The sequence below is a fragment of the Mustela putorius genome, unplaced genomic scaffold (assembly GCF_011764305.1).
Source record: "Mustela putorius furo isolate JIRA1106 unplaced genomic scaffold, ASM1176430v1.1 tig00003863_pilon_pilon_pilon, whole genome shotgun sequence".
Taxonomy (NCBI): Eukaryota; Metazoa; Chordata; class Mammalia; order Carnivora; family Mustelidae; genus Mustela; species Mustela putorius.
Window position 1 is genome coordinate 9,295,784 of NW_025422015.1, and position 24,159 is coordinate 9,319,942.

Sequence of the window (24,159 nt, forward strand, 5' to 3'; positions counted from 1 at the left end):
TGTGTACAAAGAATTGAAAATTCCATTTGTGATTTTTAAAAAAATCCAATGAACCAGAAGAGGATATTTTGGATTTATGAGATGGATTCTGCATTTGTTCTTACTCATATTATATTGTTTTATTTTTACTATTTTACCATTTTAAAGGAATACTGACAAAGTCAAATCAACTTCTATAAAGTAAAATATTCCTGTTTTAAACATACTGCCATTCTCAAGGTCGTATGGATAATACAAAAAAATCTAGCCAAGAAACATCACATATATAAATATATTAAGACAACTGGTGATAGGCCTTCCCAAAGCTTTTTAAATGAAAGACATTTAGAAAAAGTAGAGATGCAATAAGTGTCTTCTAAAATTTTCCAAAAAATCACATAACAATGTTAGCAGAGGGTATTTATGTCCTTTAATGATAGCTGTGCAAAAGTTTCATTGTGATTCTTGCTTTAACCTTATTATCATAGTACCTTTAAAAACAAGACCATGACAAGTCTAAGAACCAAACTTATTTTTAAAAGGTGAGCTATAAATTCAAATACTGTGGTTCTGTTTATACTATTGTAATAGATAGCTTCTAAAATAGTTTTACATTCTGATATTCATTTTCTCATACAATTTCCTCCCCTTGAGGCACTGACCTAGCAATATACTTCTAATGAATAGAATATGGCAAAAGTAATGCGATATCACTTCCATTATTAGGTTACTTACATCTCTCCCTCCCTTTCTCTCTCTTGTTCTGTGTTACTGTTTCTCACTCTCGATCTAGAGAAGCCAGATATCCTGTGAACTGCTCCATGGAGAGGTCCATGTGGCAAGAACCGTCTCCAGCAAAATAGCCAGCAAGAGCTTGAGATCTGGCAACAGCCAAGTGAGTGACTTTGGAAACATATTCTCATCAAATTGGGCTTTGGAGAAATAAGATGTTGGAAAGATGAACATTTAGCATTCCACAAGTCTTCCTCTACAGAAAGTCAAGCTTAGCAAACACCTTTCTTTCTTCACAGAAAACTCAACACATAAATACAAGTATAAATACCACTAATACCACATTTATACAAGTATAAATACCACTAATTTAATAGCCTGAAGTGCAGTTAATAAACTCAGCGTTATCCTTTTGAAATTGTAAGCTTCATTAAGTGATTTCGTAACAATCAACGTAAATTTTTCCAATAGGACGTAGCGGCAAAAATCAGTAAATTGATCTAATAATTTTCAATACTCTATTTTGGAAAAACATGCAGGCAATCTACTCTTCTATAATAAACCTTAGAGATATTGTGGGTTCAGTACTAGACCACTTCAATAAAGTAAATATTGCAATAAAGCAAGTCAACTGAATTTCTTGGTTTCCTAGTACATATAAAAATTATGTTATACAATACTGGAGTCTACTAAGTGTGCAAAAGCATTATGTCTAAAAAAACCACAATGTATATAACTTAACTTAAAAACACTTTATTACTAGAAAATGTTACCCATCATCTGCGCTCTCAGTAAGTCACAATCTTTCTGCTGGTGGAAGGTCTTGCCTCAATGTTGATGGCTTCTGACTGATCAGAGTGGTGGGTCCTGAGGGTTGGGGTGGCTGTGGCAATTTCTTAAAATAAGAATACAATAAAGTTTGCCACATTGATTGACTCTTCCTTAATAAATTATTTCTCTGTAGCATGTGATGCTGTTTGATAGATTTTACTCACATTAGAACTTCCTTCAAAACTAGAGTTAATCCTCTCAAGCTCTGTCACTGCTTTATCAACTATATTTATGTAGTATTCTAAATCCTTTGCTATTATTTCAATAATCCTCATAGCTTCTTCTGGAACAGATTCCATCTCAAGAAACCACTTTCTTTGCTTATCCTTATAGCAAACTCCTCATAGTTCAAGTTTTATCATGAGATTACAGCAATTCAGTCATATGTTCAGGCTCCACTTATAATTTTAGTTTTCATGCTATTTCTACCGCTTCTGTAGATACTTACTCTTCTTGAACCCCTCAAAGTTCATCCATGAACATTAGAATCAACTTCTTCCACACTCCTGTTACTGTTGCTATTTTGAACTCTCACCATGAATCATGAATGCTCTCAATGGTATCTAGAATGGTGAATTCTTTTCAGAGAGCTTTCAATTTACTTTGCCCAATTCATCAGAGGAATTACTATGGCAGCTATACCTTTACAAAAATGTATTTCTTAAATAATAAGAAAGTCGATTAATCCTTTTATCCATGGGCCACAGAATGGATGTTCCTTCACAGGCATGAAAACAACATTAATCTCATTGTACATCTCCAACAGAGTTCTTTGGTGACCAGGTGCATCATCAGTAAGCAGTACAATTTTGAAAGAAGCCTTTTTTTCTGAGTAGTAGGTCTCAACGTTAGGCTTAAAATATTCAGTGAACCATCTTGTAAACAGATATGCTGTCATCTAGACTTTGCTGTTCATTTACAGAGCCCAGGCAAAGTAGATTTAGCATAGTTCTTAAGGGCCCTAGGACTTTCAGAATAATAAAAGAGCCTTGGTTCAACTTCAAGTCACCAGCTGCATTAGCCCCTAATAAGAGAGTCAGTCTTTCCTTTGAAGTTTGAAGCCACGCATTGATTTCTCTCTAGCTGTGGAAGTCCTAGATGGCATCTTCTCCCAACAGAAGGTTATTTCATCTACACTAAAAATCTATTGTTTAAGGTAGCCACCTTTATCACGATCTCAGCTAGATCTTCTGAATAACTTGCTGCAGCTTCTACAGTACAAGCACTTACTGTACTTCTAAGTACAAGCACTTACTGCTTCACCTTGCAGTTTTATGATATGGATATATTTTCTTTCCTTAAACCTCATGAACCTACCCCTCCTAGCTTCAAACTCTTCTTTTGCAGCTTTTCCATCTTGCTAAGCTTTCACAGATTTGAAGAAAGTCGGGGTCATCCTCTGGATTAGGCCTAACACGTACTGTTATAGCTGGTTTGATCTTCTATTCAGACCACTAAAACATTCTCCACATAAACAAAAGGACTGATTCACTTTCTTATTATTTGTATGTTCACTGAATTACTATTTTTAATTTCCTTCAGGAATTTTTACTTTGCATTCACTACTTTGCTATCTGTTTGATACAAGAGGCCAAGCATTTGGCCTATTTCAGCTTTTGACATGCTCACTAAGCTTCATCATTTCTCCCTTTTGACTGAAAGTAAAAGTCCTCTGGCCTAAACACTTACAGGCCCTTACAGGGTTCTTAATTGGCTTAATTTTCAATATAAAGCACTATTCCCTGTGCCTCCGACAACAGGGAGGCCTAGGGAGAAGGAGCAAGACAGAAGAGGAGAATGGTTGGTCAGTGAGCAGTCAGAATACATACATTCATCAGTTTAGTTTTCTCATAAATATATGTGATTTGTATTGCCCCCAAACAATGACAGTGGTAACATCGAAGACTACTGATTTCAGATCTCCATAACAAATATAATGATAATTAAAAGTTTGAAATATTGTGAGAATTATGAAAATGTGACACAGAGAGCAAACACCATTGGAAAATGACGTGACAGACTTGCTCATTGCAAGGTTGCCACCAGCCTTCAATTTATAAAAAATGCAATATCTGTGAAGTGTAATAAAAAGAAATGCAATAGAATGAGGTGTGCCTGTACTTTGTTACTGAGACATTTTTTGCAATTCTGATTCCCTTGAGTTTTTAGCTAGGTTTGCAATCCTTAAAGGATTGGCTAGAGTGAGTTTTAATAACTATACAATGTGCTACATTTGGTGAGGAAGGGAGAAAAAAATACACCTGTTTATCTCCTCATTAGAGAGGAATCCCAAACCTAGATGGCCTTTAGGTTATACTCCCTACTTATTGTGTAGTGTTTCCATAAATCTCTGAAACTGCATCTACAATTTGAAAAATTGCCTATGGTAATTTCTTGGAAGTATACTTTTGCAGAAAGAAAATTATTACTATGAAAAAAGTGTAAAAAGGAATGTTCAAAGCATGCTTTTTTTCCAATCTTCAATGTTATTTTATTTTTTTTTATTTTTTTTTTAAGATTTTATTTATTTATTTGACAGAGAGAGAAATCACAAGTAGGCAGAGAGGCAGGCAGAGATGGGGGGGGGGGAAGCAGGCTCCCTGCTGATCAGAGAGCCTGATGCGGGACTCGATCCCAGGACTCTGGGATCATGACCTGAGCTGAAGGCAGCGGCTTAACCCACTGAGCCACCCAGGCACCCTTCAATGTTATTTTAAAACGATGTAGAAACCAAGCTCACCTCTAAGAGACGTCAGGTAAAAAGCAAAGATCCAAATTCTCCCAATATGAGAACACACCAGACATTGGCTGTAGCTACAACTAGGGCTCTGGGTAAGTACCTCAGGAAAAAAATATAAATTTCTTTTGTGCAAATGTCAGTGTTCCACAATATATAGCTAAAACTCTGGAATAATCATTCAATGAGAAGTGGTTATTGATTTTTTACTCTCCAGAGTAGTTAAAGCAATAACCGCAGTTATTTTACCATCCATTAAAATTATAATAAAGAGAAATGGGACAGGAATAGGGTTACCAAGAGTTAAGGCCTTTCCAGTAGAACATTGGAACACCCCTTCTCCCAACACTTTCACCTCCTCTAGTCAGAACAAGAAACGAGCTCCTATGAAAAATAATGGTGGCCAAAAGGCAGCTAGGTGACATATCCAAAGTGCTGAAATAAGAAGCTGTTGACCAAGTATCTTATATCCAGCAAAACCATTTTTCAAAAATGAAAGTGAAATAAAGATATTCCCAGATAAGCAAACACTGAGTAAATTCACTCCTGGAAGGCCTACCCCCCTCCAAAATAAATAAATAAATAAATAGGTAGGTAGGTAGGTAGATTAAATATTAAAGGAAATAATTTAGGCTTATAGCAAGTTATCCAAGATGGAAATTCAACACACACACACACACACACACACCCCTGCATAGGTAAAGTTAGTCAAGCAATTATAAAAGATAGTATAAATGCATATTTCTTCTTCTTTCTATACTTCAATGATTTAAAAGCAATTATATAAAACAACATGCATATAATTTTATTTGGGGACCTATAAAATAGGGAAATGGAATTTATTTGACAATAGCACAAAGGTGGTAGGTAGGAACAGTGTATCTGGTATATAAATGACACCAGGGGGTAACTTGCATCCATAGGGAAAAAAATGTAGAGAATCTGAAATAGTAAATCCAATGTCAAATATAAAAATCCCAAATAATATTATACTTACTCCCTTTTGTCTTGTCAGCTTCTATAATAGATATAACTTCTAAAACTATAACTATGACAATGTATTACTAAATTTCTAATATGTATAAATGTAATGTGTAACAATAGCATAAGAAGAAGAAAAAGGAAATAGAGCTATATAAAAATAAAATTTGTATATCTCACTGAAATTAGGTTAGCATCATTTTGAAGTGGACTCATTGGTTAAAGCTATCTGGTAAGCCCTAGAAAAACCACTAAGAAAATAATTCTTTAAAATACAGTGAAAAAATGATTATAGGAATAACTGAGGAACAAAAAGACAAGAAACATTGAGAAACAAAATTTAAAATGGTAGATGTAACTCCAACTACATCAATAATTACATTATATATGAAAGGATTAAACAATGTAATCAAAAGATAGAGACAGTAAGTCTAGATTTTAAAAAGTAAGATCAACTACATGCTGTCTACAGGAAATATTTTATATACACTACAACTATGTTGAAAATGAAAGGATGGGAAAAGATATACAATGTAAATAAGGATCATTAAAAGACAGGAGTAGCTATACACTTATCAGGAAAAATTTAAGCTTTAAAACAAAGAGTCACTTGATATAAAAAGGAACATTTTTCTAATGATAATCTATCGGGAAAATACAGCTATTTGAAACATACATACACCTAGCAAGAGAAACTCAAAATATATGAAACAAAAACTAAGTTAAAGGGAGAGAAAGACAACTCAACAATAATATTTGGAGACTTCAATATCCCATTTTTCATAATGGATAGAACTAGACAGAATATCAACAGAAATAGAAAACGTTAACAACAATATGAAGAAACTAGGCCTAAAAGGTATTTATGGAAGCCTGAATCCAACAACAATAGAGAGTCCCCTCAAGCACACTTGGAATATTCTTCAGAGAATAACATATGCTAGGCAATAAAACAAAACTTAATAAATGCGAAGGGAATGAAACCACACAAAAATGTTCTTAATTATAATGAAATGACTTTAGAAGATGAAAAGCACAATCTTTGAAATTAAAAATATACATTATGTGATTAAGAATAGATTGGGAGGGAGACAAACCATAAGTGACTCTTAATCTCACAAAACAAATTGAGGGTTGCGGGGGGGAGGGGGTTTGGGAGAAGGGGGTGGGATTATGGACATTGGGGAGGGTATGTGATTTGGTGAGTGCTGTGAAGTGTGTAAACCTGGTGATTCACAGACCTGTACCCCTGGGGATAAAATATATGTTTATCAAAAATAAAAAATTAAAAAAAAAAAAAGAATAGTTTAGAAATGGCAAAAAAAAATCTGTGTACTCAAAGTCATAGCAATAGAAATTATAGAAAATGAAGCAAAAAAAACAAAGGGAAGTGAAAAAAAGACATATAATTTTCCTGTACAAAAATATCAAGCAATCAAATATACATAAATTGGAGCCCAAGATAGAAAATAAAAAGAAAGGCATGGACAAAAATAATATTTAAGGAAATAACAGGCAATTATTTTCCAAATTAGATTTGAAAAAACTATGAACCACATCAAGGCTTATAATCAAATTGCTGAAAACAAGTGATAAAAAGACACACTCAAAACAATCAGAGGTTAAAAATACACATTATTCAAGGAACAAAGAATTACAGCATACAGCAGATTTTTCCTCAGAAGCTATGCAAGCCAAAAAAAAAAAAAAATAGAATTGAATAATATCTCTCAAATATTGGAAGTAAAAAACACCACCAATCAACCTAGAATTCTATACCAGATATTTGATTGTTTTTAAATTAAGGTAAAATAAAAACATTACAGCCAAATTTATTTCAGCAGACCAGCCTCAGAAGCAATGTTAGAAAACATTCTTCAGAGAGAAAAAAAATAATGCTGACGAAAATTGGATTTAAAAGAAAAAAAAAGAAAGTTGGATTTACACAAAGGAATGGAAAAGTAATTATAGAGGTAATTAAAGAAAGTAATTTTTCTCTCATTTTTAGTCTCTTAAACAGACAATTGACTAAGGAAAAATAAGTTTATTTTATACTTTATAACAGAATTAGAAGTAAAATATACAATAATAATAGAACATACATAAAGAGGGGGAATTAGAAATATATTGCTATAAAGTTCATTGCCTATATGTAATATGGTATAAAATTCTTGGAGTGTGGATATTAATAACTTAAAGAAACATATTACTGGCCCCAGATCAACTATTCATAAAATAATAAAGAATTACAGTAAGTCAAAGGTAAAGATAAAATGAAACATTAAAAATGTTTAACTAACCTACATACATATATACACCATTGTTTTCAACAAATGGTAGGCTATTTTAATGGAGAAATGATAGTCTTTTCAACAAAACAGTTCTGGAACAACTGGATATTTTAGGTCAGAAAAAGAGTATTCACCCTTATCTCACAACCTGTATGAAAACTAATTCCAAATATATAACTTAATCATATATCTAAATATAGAAGGAAACACTATAAAACTTCTACAAAAAATATTTGTGATTTTGGAGTAGGTAAAGCTATCTTTGACAGAACACAATGAACCTAAGTCATAAAAGAAGAAATTAATAACTGGACTTTCAAAATTTAAACTATCTTAACATTCAATGATCCTGTTAACAAAATCAAATTTTCACACACATACTAAGAGAAAATATATGCTATATATGTATATTATAAATGATTTGGATCCAGTAATTACAAAGAACTTCTACAACTTCATAATAAGACCAACAACCTGATAACAAGATGAACACATATGTCTATAAAAGATTTCACCAAAAAAGATATTAAAATGGCAAATAAGCACATAAAAATATTCAACTTTATTAGTCATTATGAAAATGCAAATTAAAACCACAAAGAGATGCCACTGCCCACCCACCAGAATAGCTAAAAGTAAAAAGACTGACAATACTATTTTGGTGAATGCTGGCCAAGGGGCATTAAGGAATGTTTTATTGTAATAGAAATAGTCTATACTGTGATTTACATAGTTAGAGTACTTATATTACCGTTTAGAGTTGCCAAAACTCATCAAATGAAACACTTAAAATTTGTGAATTTCAATAATGCTGATTGGAAATGTACATACTCTTCAATCCATCCCCAAATATACTGAAATAGGATTTGAAGAAGGTGGAGCCTAGGAACTGATGTTTTTATGGTTTATGGTATAGACAGACAAGCAGCTGATGAGCAGCTCAGTCATCAGACCCCAATTCCACAATCAGCAAGAAATAGTAGTTCATTGCTCAGAGATGACTGGACTAATCTGCCACATGCTTAAATGCTTCCTACTCTGCATCTTGATTAGTCAGAAAACTAGGACATGATTATGCTTTCACAGGACAGATCAACAGGCCAGTCTGGTAGGAGAGGGTAGAAATATAAGAAATAACAGAACTTCAAATAGTGTTTATTACTATTACTGCCACTACTACTGTCAATGTTATTATTATTTACTACTTTCAGATATATCCTTACTTTTGAAAGAAAATCTTGAAGGCAAATAAATTTAAAGAATTTAAAAAAAAAAAAAAAAACAGAGCTAAAGTGGCAGAATAACAGGCAGTAGAATTAAACTTCATTTGTCCTTTCAAATATGTCCTGAAAGCAATTCATTCATAGTGATTGCCACCTGGGTGCAAAGCACAGAGGTAGGCATCAGAGGGTAATGGTTCTGAAACTTAACTCATCTTCAGTCTTTAAAAAAAGAAGATCCAAAGTCCTTCACCAAGAAATTGTGTTGATGGCATGGGGTGGGATCCAAGAATCTGCATTTTTAAGTGCCCTTGCTTCTTCTGTTGTGCAGTCAGGTTGCAAATAGACTATCATACGAATTACAAAAAGTGTATTAAGACAAATTCCCTGTTGTCTTCAATCAGCCTCAATACAAACTAAACTAAATCCATAATGACTTCCTTTTTCAACCATTCAAATTGAACCAGTGCCTTACAAATACAAAGGGCCCAACACCCTTCACTGTTTCTAGTATCCAAAAGGCAAGTAGAGACCACAGTATTAGTCAGTTTTCAGATGTTTTCAGATGTCCATTATTCGTAGAAACATGGAAATAAAAAGGTATTAAATAAATAATAAAGAGCTATTAAAATACAAATACAAATCGGCCACCCAATTATTGTGAAAATCCTGAGCATTTCTGTGGCTGAGATCTATGCTCAAAATACTTGTCAGTATCCCACAAATAGTATTTATTCTCCAGCATACTCTAAACTAAATCCCATCTCCTTCCCTTGAACACATTTTTTCAGTCTTTTTCTAGCAGTGTATTCTTCCACAAAGCTCTCATTAATCTGCCTGTGGAAACATATTTTAAGGAAGGGATCACCTGTCAGCAGGTTAGCAATCATTTTCTGCCCTTGGAAACTTAGAGAAGGCCAGGTTATGTATCTGTAAGTTGAACCATCATGCATCTGAAAATGCTCATCAGCCTCTTGATTTTAATCCATTTTGGTGGAGGTCACACTTCACTGAAAATCCAAATTTACTTTGTAATATATAACCTTTGCAATTTTGTTTGAAGGCTGAAAACTTTAGGTATTTCCCCCATTTTTTTCCACAGCAGAAAAATTGGATCTGAAATAATTCATTTTTCATTAAAAAAAAATAATAAAGTGTGTGAACATAACACCATGATATATCATCTTGTTCAAAGGTATCAAGGTCACTTCCAAATATGTGTTATTGGAAGAAAAAGACAAAAAGGCTGCCTTGTAAAAAGCAAGAAACTAAAAATAAAAAACAGGTATTTCCTTTGTTTTAAAATGAAACTGTTGACAAGACTATGTGGATGTTCCTTAAAAAGTTAAAAAGAGAACTACCCTATGACCTGGCAATTGCACTATTGGGTATTTACCCTAAAGATACAGATGTAGTGAAAAGAAGGGCCATATGCACCCCAATGTTCATAGCAGCATTGTCCACAACAGCCAAACTGTGGAAGGAGCCAAGATGCCCTTCAACAGATGAATGGATAAAGAAGATGTGGTCCATATATACAATGGAATATTACTCAGCTATCAGAAAGGATGAATACCCAACATTTGCATCAACATGGATGGAACTGGAGGAGATTATGCTAAGTGAAATGAATTAAGCAGAGAAAGTCAATTATCATATGTTTCACTTATCTATGGGACATAAGGAATAGCATGGAGGACATTAGGAGAAGGAAGGGGAAAATGAAGAGGGAGAAATCACAGGGGGAAATGAACCATGAGAGACTATGGACTCTGGGAATGAATCAGAGGGTTTTAAAGGGGAGAGGGTGAGGGGATAGGTGAGCCCAGTGATGGGTATTAAGAAGGGCATGTATTACATGGAGAACTGGGTGTTATACACAACTATACTATATAGTGATTTACTATATAGTGACTAACATAACATAATAAAAAATTATTAAAAATAAAATAAATAAAATTACAGTAGCCCTCTTTCCAGAAAAAGCAATTGCTCCTTTTCAGCCATTAAAAAAAAAAAAAAATACATGCTTAATGTTGTTTGTTGTGCTTTCAACTCAAAAACCATGGTGTCAGTGTTTTTGTGGATCGAGTTTTAGAAGGAATTTCTCTGCAGTGACAGATAATGGAAAGTGGGTCTAGTGGGTTAGAAGATAAGAGTTGGGAGAGGTGATAGATAAAACAGCACACACCAATAAGGGATAGGCATTTGAAATGTAAGAGCTCTATATTTAAGTTTAATTGGCCAGGATATAATAGGGAGAGGGGGCAAAATGAGAGGTTATTGACTTCATGGTCTTTATTGGATATTTCTTTCATATAGTGGAGAAATTAGAAGATGAGCTCATAATCCAAATAAAGGGGGCTAGGAAATATGCAGTTAAAAATGGCATACCCAAGATATTTAACCAAAGGCTCCTAAGAAGATAGAATATAAACCTGCTGTAAGGGCTTCCTAAGATGAGGAAAACAGGGTGGATAAGACTATGGAGTCTCATGTTATGATGAAAAATAATCAACTTGAAACAAATGGTCCCTTTATTGAATTATCACACAAAACACTTAATACTGGGAGAAAAAAAAGGATTCAAGGAAGTAGAGAATAATTACAAATGTAAAACTTTTTTTACTGATTTTCCCAAAGAAAGTGAATCTAAGCAATAAGATCTCTAGAAGAGAGATCAAATGGAAAGGAAACTATGGGTAATGTTAATGTCTCTTAAATAAAACAATCACAGCTTGACACAGTATAACTTCAAGATAAAGAACATGAATTCTGAAGCCAAACTGCTAGGTTCAAATCCCATCTCTGGCTTTATAGCACTTTTGACAAGTTTACTTCTCTGTACATCAAAGTGGGAATAGTATTAGCACTCTCTCATCATACTATTACGATAAGTTAAAGTATACAAAGTGCTTAGAACAGTGTCTGGCATACAGTAAGGACCAAACGAATGTGTTCATCATCATCACCATCATATTAAAATTATAATTATAGATATGGTGAGCACAATTCTGAGAATCAGGTCAAAAGAAGCATTTTCATAGAACCAAGATGGAACTTACTTTTTGCATAATGATTAACTTGTGGTTAGTTAACTTACTTGGTGACAATGTTCTGCCAATTTGTCCAAAGTCTAAGGTTTGATTTTCCTATGGGCCTGCTGGCTACATTCCATGGTCACATTAAGACAATAATACTAACCAGCTGTATTCAACAAATTCTCCTGGTTTTAATAAAGTGGTGGGTAAGAAAATCTAAATAGATTAACATAAATTTATGAATAACTTTAGAAAAAATGAATCTAATAATATGTTCATGTTGATAATAGTTTTATTATATGTTCTTAACAGGTGACAGGTTGTTAATTTTTGAAAAAAAAAAAGTAGACTCTGGACAAAAGTGACTTAAGCAAGATCACATGATTACTTTGTGGCAGAGCTAGAAATCTCAGCCCATATAACTTTTTATTTTGTTTTCCCATTATCCTATATTCATTAAATATAGAATGTTTGTATTATGTTTGAAAATTCCTACTTAAAAGTTCTATCTCTGTTATCATAGTTTATTATACCATTATGAAAAACTTAGCCCCAACAACAGAGGTGGGATTTTAAGGCCATGGTAAGACTTCATTATGAAAAAAATGGGAAGACATTTTGAGGTATTAAGCATATAAAGAGTGACTTAAATTTTAAAAGATTTAAATTACCTGACTTAAATTTTAAAAGATCACTTTGCCTTAAGAAGAGATGATGGGGATGTGGCAAGGGTCAATTAGGAGGATATTGCAATAACCCACATGAGTGATGAATCTGCCTTGGACCAGGCTGGCTGTGACAAGAACAGCAATAAATTGTCAAAGTCTGGATATGTTTGAATGGTGCCACCAAAACATTTCCTCTTATGTTCCTGGGAAGTACGAGAGAAAAGAGGAATCGTGGGGGCAAGGGACTATAAATCTTCACTCAGGAAGTTCTAATTTTTTTTTAATTAAGTATCTTTTGCTGCAATCTAAACCATGACTTACTTATCTTCACCTCTATGAAAAGAGGTCCATCACCATCTCCACAATGTCCTCTTGTAAATCTGGCAGCAGCCAGAAACAGACCACATGCTGTGAAAGAAACCAAACAATGGCTCCTGACCTCAAAAGAGTATCATCATTTAGTAAATGAAACCCCTTCAAGTAGGAGGGAGATATGCTGAATATGCATCTAGAAGTTGCAACTTGATGTTAAACTATCACCCTTCTGAACATGCCTGCAGAAATGAGAGAATCAAGCCCACCAAATGTCCATTGCCATGAGTGACAGGAGAGTTTGGGGTAGAATCTATCCCTCAGAAAGTGGGAGAATCAAACATCTGAAGGGAAAGCGAATTCTAGGTATGGTATAGTGATACTACTTGGCTCGGTTCCCTGTTCAGCTCCCTACAGATTCATATCTGAACAATATCTCTCCTAGGGAAGGGAGATAACTGTGAACCAAGAATGAGAAAAGGCCATTTTCCTCCTAATCCTCTAAGATATGAGAGCAACAGTCAATACCGCTCTGATAGACCCTTGAAGAATACAGTCCAGAAAGGCAGAGAAGCAGCAAGTGTGGCACAGCTTTGGCATTTCAAGGCTCCATGAGTCACTGGCAATAACCCCTGGTACAAGGAACAGCATCCTCAGAAGTTCAGGTGTTCACTGTCATGACAGTTGCCTAAAATGTGTCAGTAGGACCCAGCAGAGGTAGGGCAGAGAAATAGATGAATAGAAGAGGTAGATATCACGTGTAGCTGACCTCTTCTTCATGAGCAAACATGCATGAGACTCAGAAATACTTGCATAAGTTCAGCTATATTGCAGCTAAGCAAGAACCAGAGAGATAAGTTTATATTGCCATCTGTGTTCAGCTTTTAAATAATGATGATGGAATGATTCCTTTACACTCCAGTTACTCACTGCAACATTTTTATAATTATATTTCACAATTAGGCAGTCTGTAAATCCCAAAGTCCACATATTTGCCACATCTCTTTAAGATCTTCAGAATCTAGGTAGATAGTGTCTTTATGGATATTAAAGAGAATGAATTCTGAAAAAAATAAGCAACTGTTCTCTTAAAAATGGTAAACATGAAAATATTTTTAAAATAAGTGCCTTTCATAAAATCAGTAATTTCACAAAATTAATAAAAAGGACTGAATATCTGTGGGCCACCTGTTCTGATACAGATATTACCAACCTTATTCTGCATAACATTTCAACAATGCTGCTTACCTCCTTTTCAGTCATAAAGGAAATAATATTCCTTTTTTAAATACTTGTTTTGAAGACTTGTTTTCTTAAGTGGCTTTACACAGCTGCATCGTGTTAAAGAAGCCAAAATGACATTTTGTGACAGTGTGCCAATTATACTTAAATTCAAAAATTTTCTTAATCTTGAATTCTATTTTGATCTTGATTCCATATCTCCTCATGAGAGAGTACTTCTTTTTTATTTAGTTGTATATCCTACCTTCTTCTCTAAAGTCTTTGAAGTGTCCTATACCTCTAATTTCACATGACGATGAGATCAGTGGTTACTACTATTGCAATCATTACCACAAGTTCCAGGACAGAGGGAAAGGTCTGAAGAGGATGTCCATACCATTACTACTCAGCTTCCTAGAGAAGAGGGCTAGTGCTTGAGGTATTTCAACATGTGAGATTTAGATTTTATTCTAGCCAATAAAGGAGATAGAAAGAGAAAAGGCAATCTGGAAAATGAGTGTAACTAAGTCAGAGATCAGTGGAGGCTTTCATTAAGGTAAACCCAGTAGATTCCTTGGAAAAATTTAGCAGTTGCTTTGTGCAATATTATAAGCAGGCAAATTAAACAAGATACCTGTTATGTTAAAAAACCAATGATACTGAAAATCTATTCCCAAACAAATACATATGATCTAGAAAGAAGAGCAGAGATTTTAGAAGCCACCACCGGCTATTTCAGGAGTCACATGCGGAAATCATCACTCAGCCATCCCATGCATGAAAAGAGCACATTATCAAGTTCCACAGTTCCGCTATATATTTTCACTTACATATAACCAGCCTTTTAAATTTTGTGTCTTAATATATATTTCCATCTTCACTGCTACCCTCCATTCACCAATACTCCATTAAGATTGTTATGTTTAGGAAGTGTGAAGACATAAGCATGTGTATGGTTTGGGGGCTGGAGGGTTGAAAGGGGCCAGAGCACATGAAAAGAATAATTCTTTAGAACAAAACATTCTGGCAATAACTTCCCACCTTTCATTGAAATAGTCTCATCATCTTGTCATCAACTACCCTGTTCTTGTCTAGCAGAAAAATGATGATGGTCCCATTCTCCATGATCCAGAGTTAAGGTTCAGCCTAGCAGAACACATCTCACCCTCAGTGGAGTCAGGAAATCCAGATTTGTGAGAGCAAGTGTATGTGGGCCAAAGTGTGGTATGTGTGTGTGTGTGTGTGTGAGAGAGAGAGAGAGAGATTGAAATTTACCTTCCAATGAGTGAGAATTCTCCCACGACGCCCAAGCGCCTCATGGCACTCAGGAGGCCTCGGACCGTCATACCTTCGCAGAAGCAGACCACCACTCTGGCCTTGGGAAGCCTCTCCCGGAGCTTGCGCAGGAGTCGATCAAAGCTCTTTTCCCCAGCATTGCTGTAGATTTTGTCTGAATGGGCGATACATAGGCCTTCCTGGGCAGCCAGCTCTTTGAAAGCATCCATTCCGCTCTCCCCATAGTTCCCTGTCCAGAAACAATCAGCAGATGTTCAAGACAACCTGGGCAGCACAGCACTTACAAGTTGGAATAAAGACTCATTAGTCACAAGGAATGGAAAGGACACACTTGCCAAATAATTTTTAAATATAACTGGAACTGACAGAAGATATGGATGGATTCAAGAGAGTGACCAAATACAATCAATTCACCAACACTGAGGAAATAATGAGAAACTATCTAACCATGGCATCCACAATGAAACAAGTTTTGAGAAATGAAGGGCTATTGCCCTATTTTACAACAGTGATCAGTAAGGGTTGTCACAGATTTTAGAAACATGGGAGAGATCAGCACAGTGTGGGTAGGAGGTCAACTAGCACAATGAGAAGGCCTCTCCATTTGAGGGCTCACTCTTGCTGGCTGCCAGCTAAGAGGCAGACACTCACCATGGTAGCAAACCCTGCTATATACTTCATGAAGGGTAGGCTAAACAAATGGAACACCTGGACCAGCCAGAATAAGCAGACAAGAAGCCGCTACATGTTTTAGTCCAAATCCACCTTCCTCTGATGAAGTGACAAAATTACGGTAGATTTTGGCTTTATGTTCTAACTTTTAATATCATTCTTAGAATAAAATATAGTTTAAAAAAACTAAGAACTCATAGGAATCAATGAAATAAAGCAAATATCACACTATGCCAGTTTCCCATTTCTCTACTTCACTGATGACTTTAGCCCCCATCTTAGTGTCCTCTATATTCTATTCCTTTCCCAAAATTTGGGGATTTTTGACACCTGTGTAAATGATCCAACACCAAGTCCTCCAAGATTCTCAACCCCCCTCCAACCAATGATTCTTCCTATAATCCACCTACTTCCAAATGTTTCTAATATCTCTGAATGTGGATGTCAAACATCCCAGTCTCTTTATTCTCTCTTATCTTTCAAGCTCATATATTCTACTATCCCCACTTGAACATTTCTTCAACCTTATCACAAACCTCAAATCCATTCTCCAACCCATATTTCTTTCCATCCTCCCTCTCATTTGCCCCTTAGCCTAGCTCATATCTCACAGCCTGTCTGCATAATCACTCCCCTACAAATTCTTTGACTGACTTCTGGGTCCCTGACAAAACCCCAATGCTAGTTAAACCCAACCATTTACCTATTCCACACCTACTCCTGAGGACCTAAGTATGTCTAGAAAAAACTAAAAATCTTGATGACTGGTTTATTAAAAATTCATGAGCATTCTGCCAAAAGGGGTATTCAATAGTGCAAGAAATAATACTACATCTCCTCCATAAATAAAATAGTCTAACATGATTATTTCATCCTTACTCTTCCCTCCTTAAATCTCCAAATTACTGGCCCCATCTCTGACACTCACCTCAGCTGGGATCCTCATTTCATATTTCAATAAAGACACAGAAATAATCAGACCCAAACTAACTTAGCCATACACCACATCTACAAAGCTTTCTTTGTTGGCACTTATATTTCTGGCATTCCTCCTGTTGTAAATTTGAAGTATTTCCACCTCAGGATAAAGCCAACTCATACTTATAAACACTAGGTCTCATTGCTTTTTGTCTATTCAAGGACTTTCTCTTGCAGTTGTCCCCTCTCTTTTGTGAAAACCAGTTTTTTTCCTTCTAACGGTGTTAATGAAAAATAAAAATTAAAAAAAGAACCTTTGCACTCTTTTCCCCACTTAAGTTACTATTTCATTCGCTAGTCCTATTCATAACAATGATAAATGCCAAGATCAATGTGTTTGCTGCATCATCTCCCATTCTCTCCTTTACCAGTCTTCCCATTACCTCAAAAACTTTTCCTGTCAAACTTTTCTCCTGTCAAGATCACCAAAAATTTCCCTGTCGCCTATTTCATGATATGTTCTCTGTCTTCATCTTCATTAACTGCTCAGCTGCACTCAATAGCTGATCAATACCCCCCTTGAAACACTTTATACTCTAAGTCTCTGTGACACACCTTCTCACAGTTTAGTCATCACTCACTGACTACTCCTCAAGGTATGTGCTAGATTTTTCTTCCTCTGCTCAACCTTGAATATTTTTATGCCACAACCTGATCTCTTCTTCCATCTCTACTCTCTTAAGTGAGAGTACCTTAAGTGAGAGTACATTCCTTCAAACACCATTTGAATATTATAGTTGAATCCCAAATACTGGTCTTTGGACTAGATTGGCCTTTGGAGCAAAAGATTAGAATATTCTATTGCATCCTTAATACATCCATTTATAGACATCTCAAACTTAACATATCTGAAACTGAATTTTTTTTTCCCTCTCCGTCTTGCACAAACCTGCTCTTTCCAGACATCTGTGGTTAGTAAAATAATGCCATTATCCACCACATTGCTCAGTAACAAAGTTTCTCTCATTCCACATACTCTAGCTCTCAAACATTTCTAAAACCAGTCTATTCCATTTCAACCTCTGCCACCCTAAACCAAGTGTCTTGGGTAAGGTTTCCTAAAAACAGAGCTGAGATGAAGATTCTTGTTCAAGTTATTTGCTGAGAAGTGGAGCAAGAGAATCTTTGAAGGACAGGTGGGGAATGCTAAGTAGGAATATCATCTCAGCTAGTGATTATTTGGCTTTAGCCTGATTCCATAAGGAACTGCTACAGCACAAACTGTAGCACAGTGAACTCCATCTTTAGGCAACAGAATCTGCTAGTCAATCAGTCATTGGCTAAGGTCCATAAGAAGGCAGGGGAGGTATAGCCTCCCAGGAAGGGGTCAGCTGAGATTTATAAAAGCCTACTTTCACAGTAGCTGGGAGTGTGGTGCACAGGGCAGACAGGTTCTCTGAGCAGGCCAAAAGCATCCTCTATTCTAAGTTCTTGCCAAGATAATTCCCCTACCCCCTGATTGTTCTCCCTGCTGCTACTCATTCCACACATAACAGAGTGACTAGTTAGGATGGAAATCAGAATATATCACTCCTCTTCAAAAAGCTTCAATCATTTCGCAACACACTTGGAATGATACCAAAACTCCTCCCCCTAAATTACCAGTCTTCATGTGGACTGAGCCTTCCAGCTTGCCCAAACCAATCTCTGCCCACTTCCCCCCCCACCTTCTCTAGACCCATAGCTGTCTTTCTATTCATAAATTACCTAACTCATTTATGCCTCTATATTAGCTGTTTGTATCACCTGAAAAGATGATCTTCTACAGATGTTCTTGTCAGTCTAGTCTCAATATAAATATCACCCTTTGTGGAAAACATTTCCTGATCAGTTTGCTTAAAGTAACCTCCCAGCAGATCCTGATCATATCCCTTGATTTCATCTTAGAACATATGTCTGACACTTTTTCTTGTTAATTTTTCTCTTCCCCCTAGAATCTAAGCTCCATGAGAACATCTTTTTATGACTTATCCAATGATGTATCATTAAACCTTAGAATAGTTCTAAACACCAAATGTACAGTAAAAGTGCATTTGTTTTAACAGCATAATAAAGGAGAAAAGGTTATAAATAAGCAATTTAAACAAAATAAGTAAAAGTGGAAGTAAGATATGAAAAAATTACGGAATATCATTATCAAAAGAGTGCCATTAAAACCAGATAGTTTTTTTCACCTATCATAGTGCCAGAATTACAAAGATTAATAATATTTAATGCTGGCAAGACACAAATACATTTACTTTTCATGACAGCTGTTCAAACTTTTAGTAGACAATGTGATAATACTTTTCAAAATTTTTGAGGTAAATATCAGTATACAATATATACAATATATAATATGAACAGTAATAGTTAAGTCAAAATAATTGTAAAAGAATGCTATTATCTCCCCAAAAAAAGGACTTAGGACTTAAATCTTCTTTTTTAGTTTAGTTTTGTTTTGTTTTTTTACTTGAGAGAGAGCACGAAGGGTGGGGACAGGCAGAAGGACAAGCAGTCTCCCTGTTGAACAGAAAGCCCAATGTAGTCCTGGGACCCTGAGATCATGACCTGAGCTAAAGTCAGATGCTTAACTGACTGAGCCACCTAGGTCCCCCAGGACTTAAATAAATCTAGACATCTATAAAAGTTTTGTGGGCACTGTAATGAAACCAAGTAAGATTTTCCTATATTGCTGAAAAGAAAGCTTTCTCATTTCCTTTTTCATAAGATTAAATTATCAGTTAATGTATTTGCCTTTTAATTTATCCACTTTTAGTGGCCTAGTCCAGCCAAGGGAAGCCCAAATGGAAGCATTAATGTGTCACAAAATCCTCAGCTCCATAGACTCTGGGAAATACATCTTGGCTCAGACAAGAAGAAAGGAGAAAACTGCAGGTGGCAAGTGGATACTCATCTGTCTGCAGAAGAGAATTTGAGAAGGACATCAGATGCCACTTTCCCATAGTAAATGCATGTTCAAGACTCTTCAAGGTACACAGACATCACTAGCCAGCTCTCTTAGCAAAGGCACTATCAGTCTATCAGAAGATGGTGTTATAAGGGCAGTAACTTTATTGCTAAAGTGCCATCCTTGGATTTCAATCACAGAAAACTATTCTACTTCCTTATCAAAATATATGCAGACTAATTGAGCAACAATGTTCTATGCATTCAAATAAGAAAATCTTTTTTATAAATCTAGTAAAGTCCTTAAATATACTCTGTCCAAATATCTCAGGTTACAGACAAGGAAACTGAACCATACAAGGGTGATGGCTCACCAATGAGCAAGAAGTTTATTTGTGTTAGAACTAGAGCAATTTTAAATGACTTGAGTCCTAGGTTACTGCTAATTTTTCTTAATAGTTAAATCAATTAAATATGTATGTTTTCATAATAAAAATGTCTGTATAGGTCAATTGATTTCATGAAATATTTGGCCCCCTTTCTGTATTCATATTTTCTTATTTGGATAGCAACTCTACGTTATAGAAATTGATAGATGAATATCATGCATTGCACCATGTTTCAACTGCCCATTTTTCTCAGGATGCCTAAAAGACCATAGTGGCACATAAATTTCCACAAGAGCAGTTCTAATATAGGAAGAACAACAGGGGCGCCTGGGTGGCTCAGTGGGTTAAGCCTCTGCCTTCAGCTCGGGTCATGATCTCAGGGTCCTGGGATCGAGCCCCACATCGGGCTCCCTGCTCAGCGGGGAGCCTGCTTCCTCCTCTCTCTCTGCCTGCCTCTCTGCCTACTTGTGACTCTGTCTGTCAAATAAATAAATAAAATCTTTAAAAAAAAAAAAAGGAAGAACAACAATAACTTGTATCTTTATAAATATTTATAATTTAAAAATTACATTCATAAACATTTTCTTATTTGATACTTATTGTACTCATCATATTGATAACAGTGCTAGGAAAAAAAAATGGGAAGAAAATTGCCACCAGGAAGTTTAAAATCATGTTACTTTCATTTGTAGCAACAGAACTAATGACATGACACAGACAACTTTAAGTATCTAATAAAGGTGCTATGGCTTAGGATTCAGGAAAATAGACATGCCACTTGTTGGAAAGGTTATAGAGAAAAAGTAACCCCTGTACACTGTTGGTGGGAACACAACTTGGTAGAACCATTATGGAAAACAGTATGAGGTTCTTAAAAAAAAAATTTAAATAGAACTACCATACGATCCAACAGACACATTACACAATACACATATATTTAAAGGAAGCAAAATCAGTATTTCAAAGAGATATTTTCACCCTCATGTTCATGGCAGCATTATTCACAATAGTCAAGATATGAAAACAACCTAAGTATTCATCAGTGGGATGAACATATAAGGAAAATGTGGTCTATATATACGACAGAATATTAGCCATAAAAAAGAAGGAAATCCTGCCATTTGCAACAACATGGACAAACCTGGAGGACATTATCTGTCTGGTGAAATAAGCCAAATATAGAAAGACAAATACTGCAGGATCTTACTTATGTGTGGTATCTAAGGGAGTCAAACTCATAGAACCAGAGAGTGGAATGTTGGTTACCAGGGACTGAAGATTCAAAACGATGAGAAGATATTGGTGAAAGGATACAAAATTTCAGTTACAAGACGGAATAAGTCCTGGGAATCTAATGTACAGCATGTTGACTATATATTATTATGTATAATAATACATAGTTAATGATACATATTATATACTTGAAATTTGCTAAGAGAATAGATATGAAACATTCTTACTGTGTATACACACACCTGACTATGTGAGGTAATGTCTGTGTGAATTAACTTGATAGTGGTAATCCTTTCACACAGTACATCTTAAATAGATACAGTTTTGTCAGTTGTACCTCAATACAGTTGGGTGGGTACATTTATTCTGGGTCTTAAAATATAAAAAGATTTTCCACAAATAGAAAATTAGGGGACAGGCACTCTTTGCCCCTCTTCCAGGTCATGAGCAAACAATGCCAGACTGAAACTAAAATACTCAGCACTGAGTCCACGCCCTGCGTCCCTGCCCCCTTCCATTCTTCTGTGTAGGCCTCCTCTTGCCTTTCCTGACACTGAAGAATTTATTTAGATACTTCTGCATGCAACCCTGAAGGAAGCTGTGAATGTATAAAAAAACTGACTCTTAACAAAACTCTCAAAAAAATAAAAGGGCCATGTAATTGTAAACACTCAAACTTGATAGAAACCTGCATATTTTCATTCAATTAGCAAATAGTTCATTGAGTTCTCAACTTGAAAAACAGCCTGGCTCTGCACTTATACAGAGTTGCCGAGAAATATCGGACATGGGTTCTGCCTTCAATTTGATAAATATTTACTTTGTGTCTGGCACTGTGCTATGCACCTTAGCATGTCATTAATACATCATAACTCCATATAAAGGCTATACCTCCCCTTTTACAGATGAGGCCTAGAAGCTCTAACAGGTTAAGTAACTTGCTCAAGGTCATAGAATGGAGGATCTAGGATTTCATATCTAACTCAGAAGCTTTTGCTTATCACCATTTCCTACTGTTCCTACATGGACTTATGTATACTAGTGAGAGCATGACACAAGCACAGCAACGATAATCAGTTATAAAATGCTACTTGGGAATGAAAACACCATAATACGAAGTTACAGAATAAGAAAGCAGAGATGATCAGAGAATGCCTCTTTGAAACACAGGAAGGCAACTGGACTTTGAAGAATGCAAGCAAGAGCTTACATTGGCATTCAGAGTGAAGGGGCAAATGAGAACCCACAAAAAAAGATTTTTAGAGCCAAGGAGTAAGAATTCCCATTGGAGCAGAAGGTTCATGGTTTATAGAAGGACACACTATATAACAGATCCCTAGTGAAGCATCTGGCATACCACTACAAGATTTGCAACATGGAAATGTGCTATATGTTGCTGTGTTGTAACAGATTTTATAACAGACTTTATCACTGTTACAATGTTGCCTAAAAGCTAAAGTGTGAGAGAGAAAGGGAAGAGTGGCATCTGACAAAGCCCCTAAAATATAATAATAAAATATGTTGAAAAATCTTTATTTCTATCTTATGTGACAAAATAAATTACAGAGTAAATCAAGATTTTCTATAAAATTAAGCTTCCAAACAAAACTTAGGGGAAATTTATGAGAGAGAACATGAGGTTTACAAAGAAATTCCTGTTGTTTAAAATTAATTTTTAAAAAGAATTTATTTATTTATTTGTCAGAGAGTGAGAGAGCATAAGCAGAGGGAGTAGCAGGCAGAGGGAGAGACAGGATCTCCACTGATCAGGGAGCCCAATGTGGGACTCAATCCCAGGACCTGGGATCATGACCTGAGCCAAAAGTAGACACTTAACCCACTGAGTCACCCAGGCATCTCTTGAAAATTAATTAAAAAAAAAACTTAAACATAATAGAACTAGATATTATTATCTATACAGAGCAAAGTTTTAAAAGGTACAGAGAACAGTAGTAAAAAACAGAAATATCTCGAGAGAAAAATAATGGCTATAACTCTGAATTTCCTAAGCTACATGTGATTTTAAATAAGATATATATGACTATTATCCAAGAAAATCAATAGACATCCATTCATAAAAGATTGATTTGTAGTTGTTTTGTAACTAAGCTTCATTGAGCAAGCAAGCTATGGAATGAAATTGTCTTAGATTTCATAATCACCTGTATGAACTGCCACCAAAGCAAAAAAGAGCCAATGAAGACTAGTCCTTACATTGATCATTTTTTCTTCTACTCTTAAAATACTGGGATTATATTCAAGAAACAATCTGAGCTCTATTTGGTGGCTATAATAACATTTCAGCCATCATGTTGAACCAAGATCAAGTCCTGTTATTACATCTTCACAAATTATCCTGGTCAAACAAATACATTCAACATCGTTCATCCCTATATATTTTTATCAGTTATATGAAGAAAACATTCATACAGGGAAAACATATAGATTTTTCTTCACTCTCCTTAATGAAGAAATGCTTTTGCTTTGAAATCTCCACCAGTATTATGGTCTAGACTTCGTTAATCCCTGTTTTATTTCACACTTACATACCTTACATACCTTCCTTGGTATTCCACAGTAGTCTAAGGCTCCGGGATAATGAAATCCCTTGGGATGCGAGACAGTCCCTGTCTGAGAGCTTGAAAATTGATTACTCTGCCTTCTGGATAAATAAGATAATAACTCATTT

The 24,159-nt window shown here is 35.4% G+C and overlaps 1 protein-coding gene across 2 annotated transcripts in view; it reads right to left on the reverse strand.

The window, feature by feature from the left end:
- The window catches only part of GRM1 (glutamate metabotropic receptor 1), a 409,697-nt gene that overhangs the window by 267,791 nt on the left and 117,747 nt on the right, over positions 1 to 24,159 (reverse strand). For both annotated transcript variants that reach the window (XM_004752768.3, XM_004752770.2), the window contains exon 3: positions 15,289 to 15,538. In XM_004752768.3, the coding sequence (XP_004752825.1) occupies positions 15,289 to 15,538 (250 nt within the window). The remainder of the gene's footprint in view (positions 1 to 15,288; positions 15,539 to 24,159) is intronic.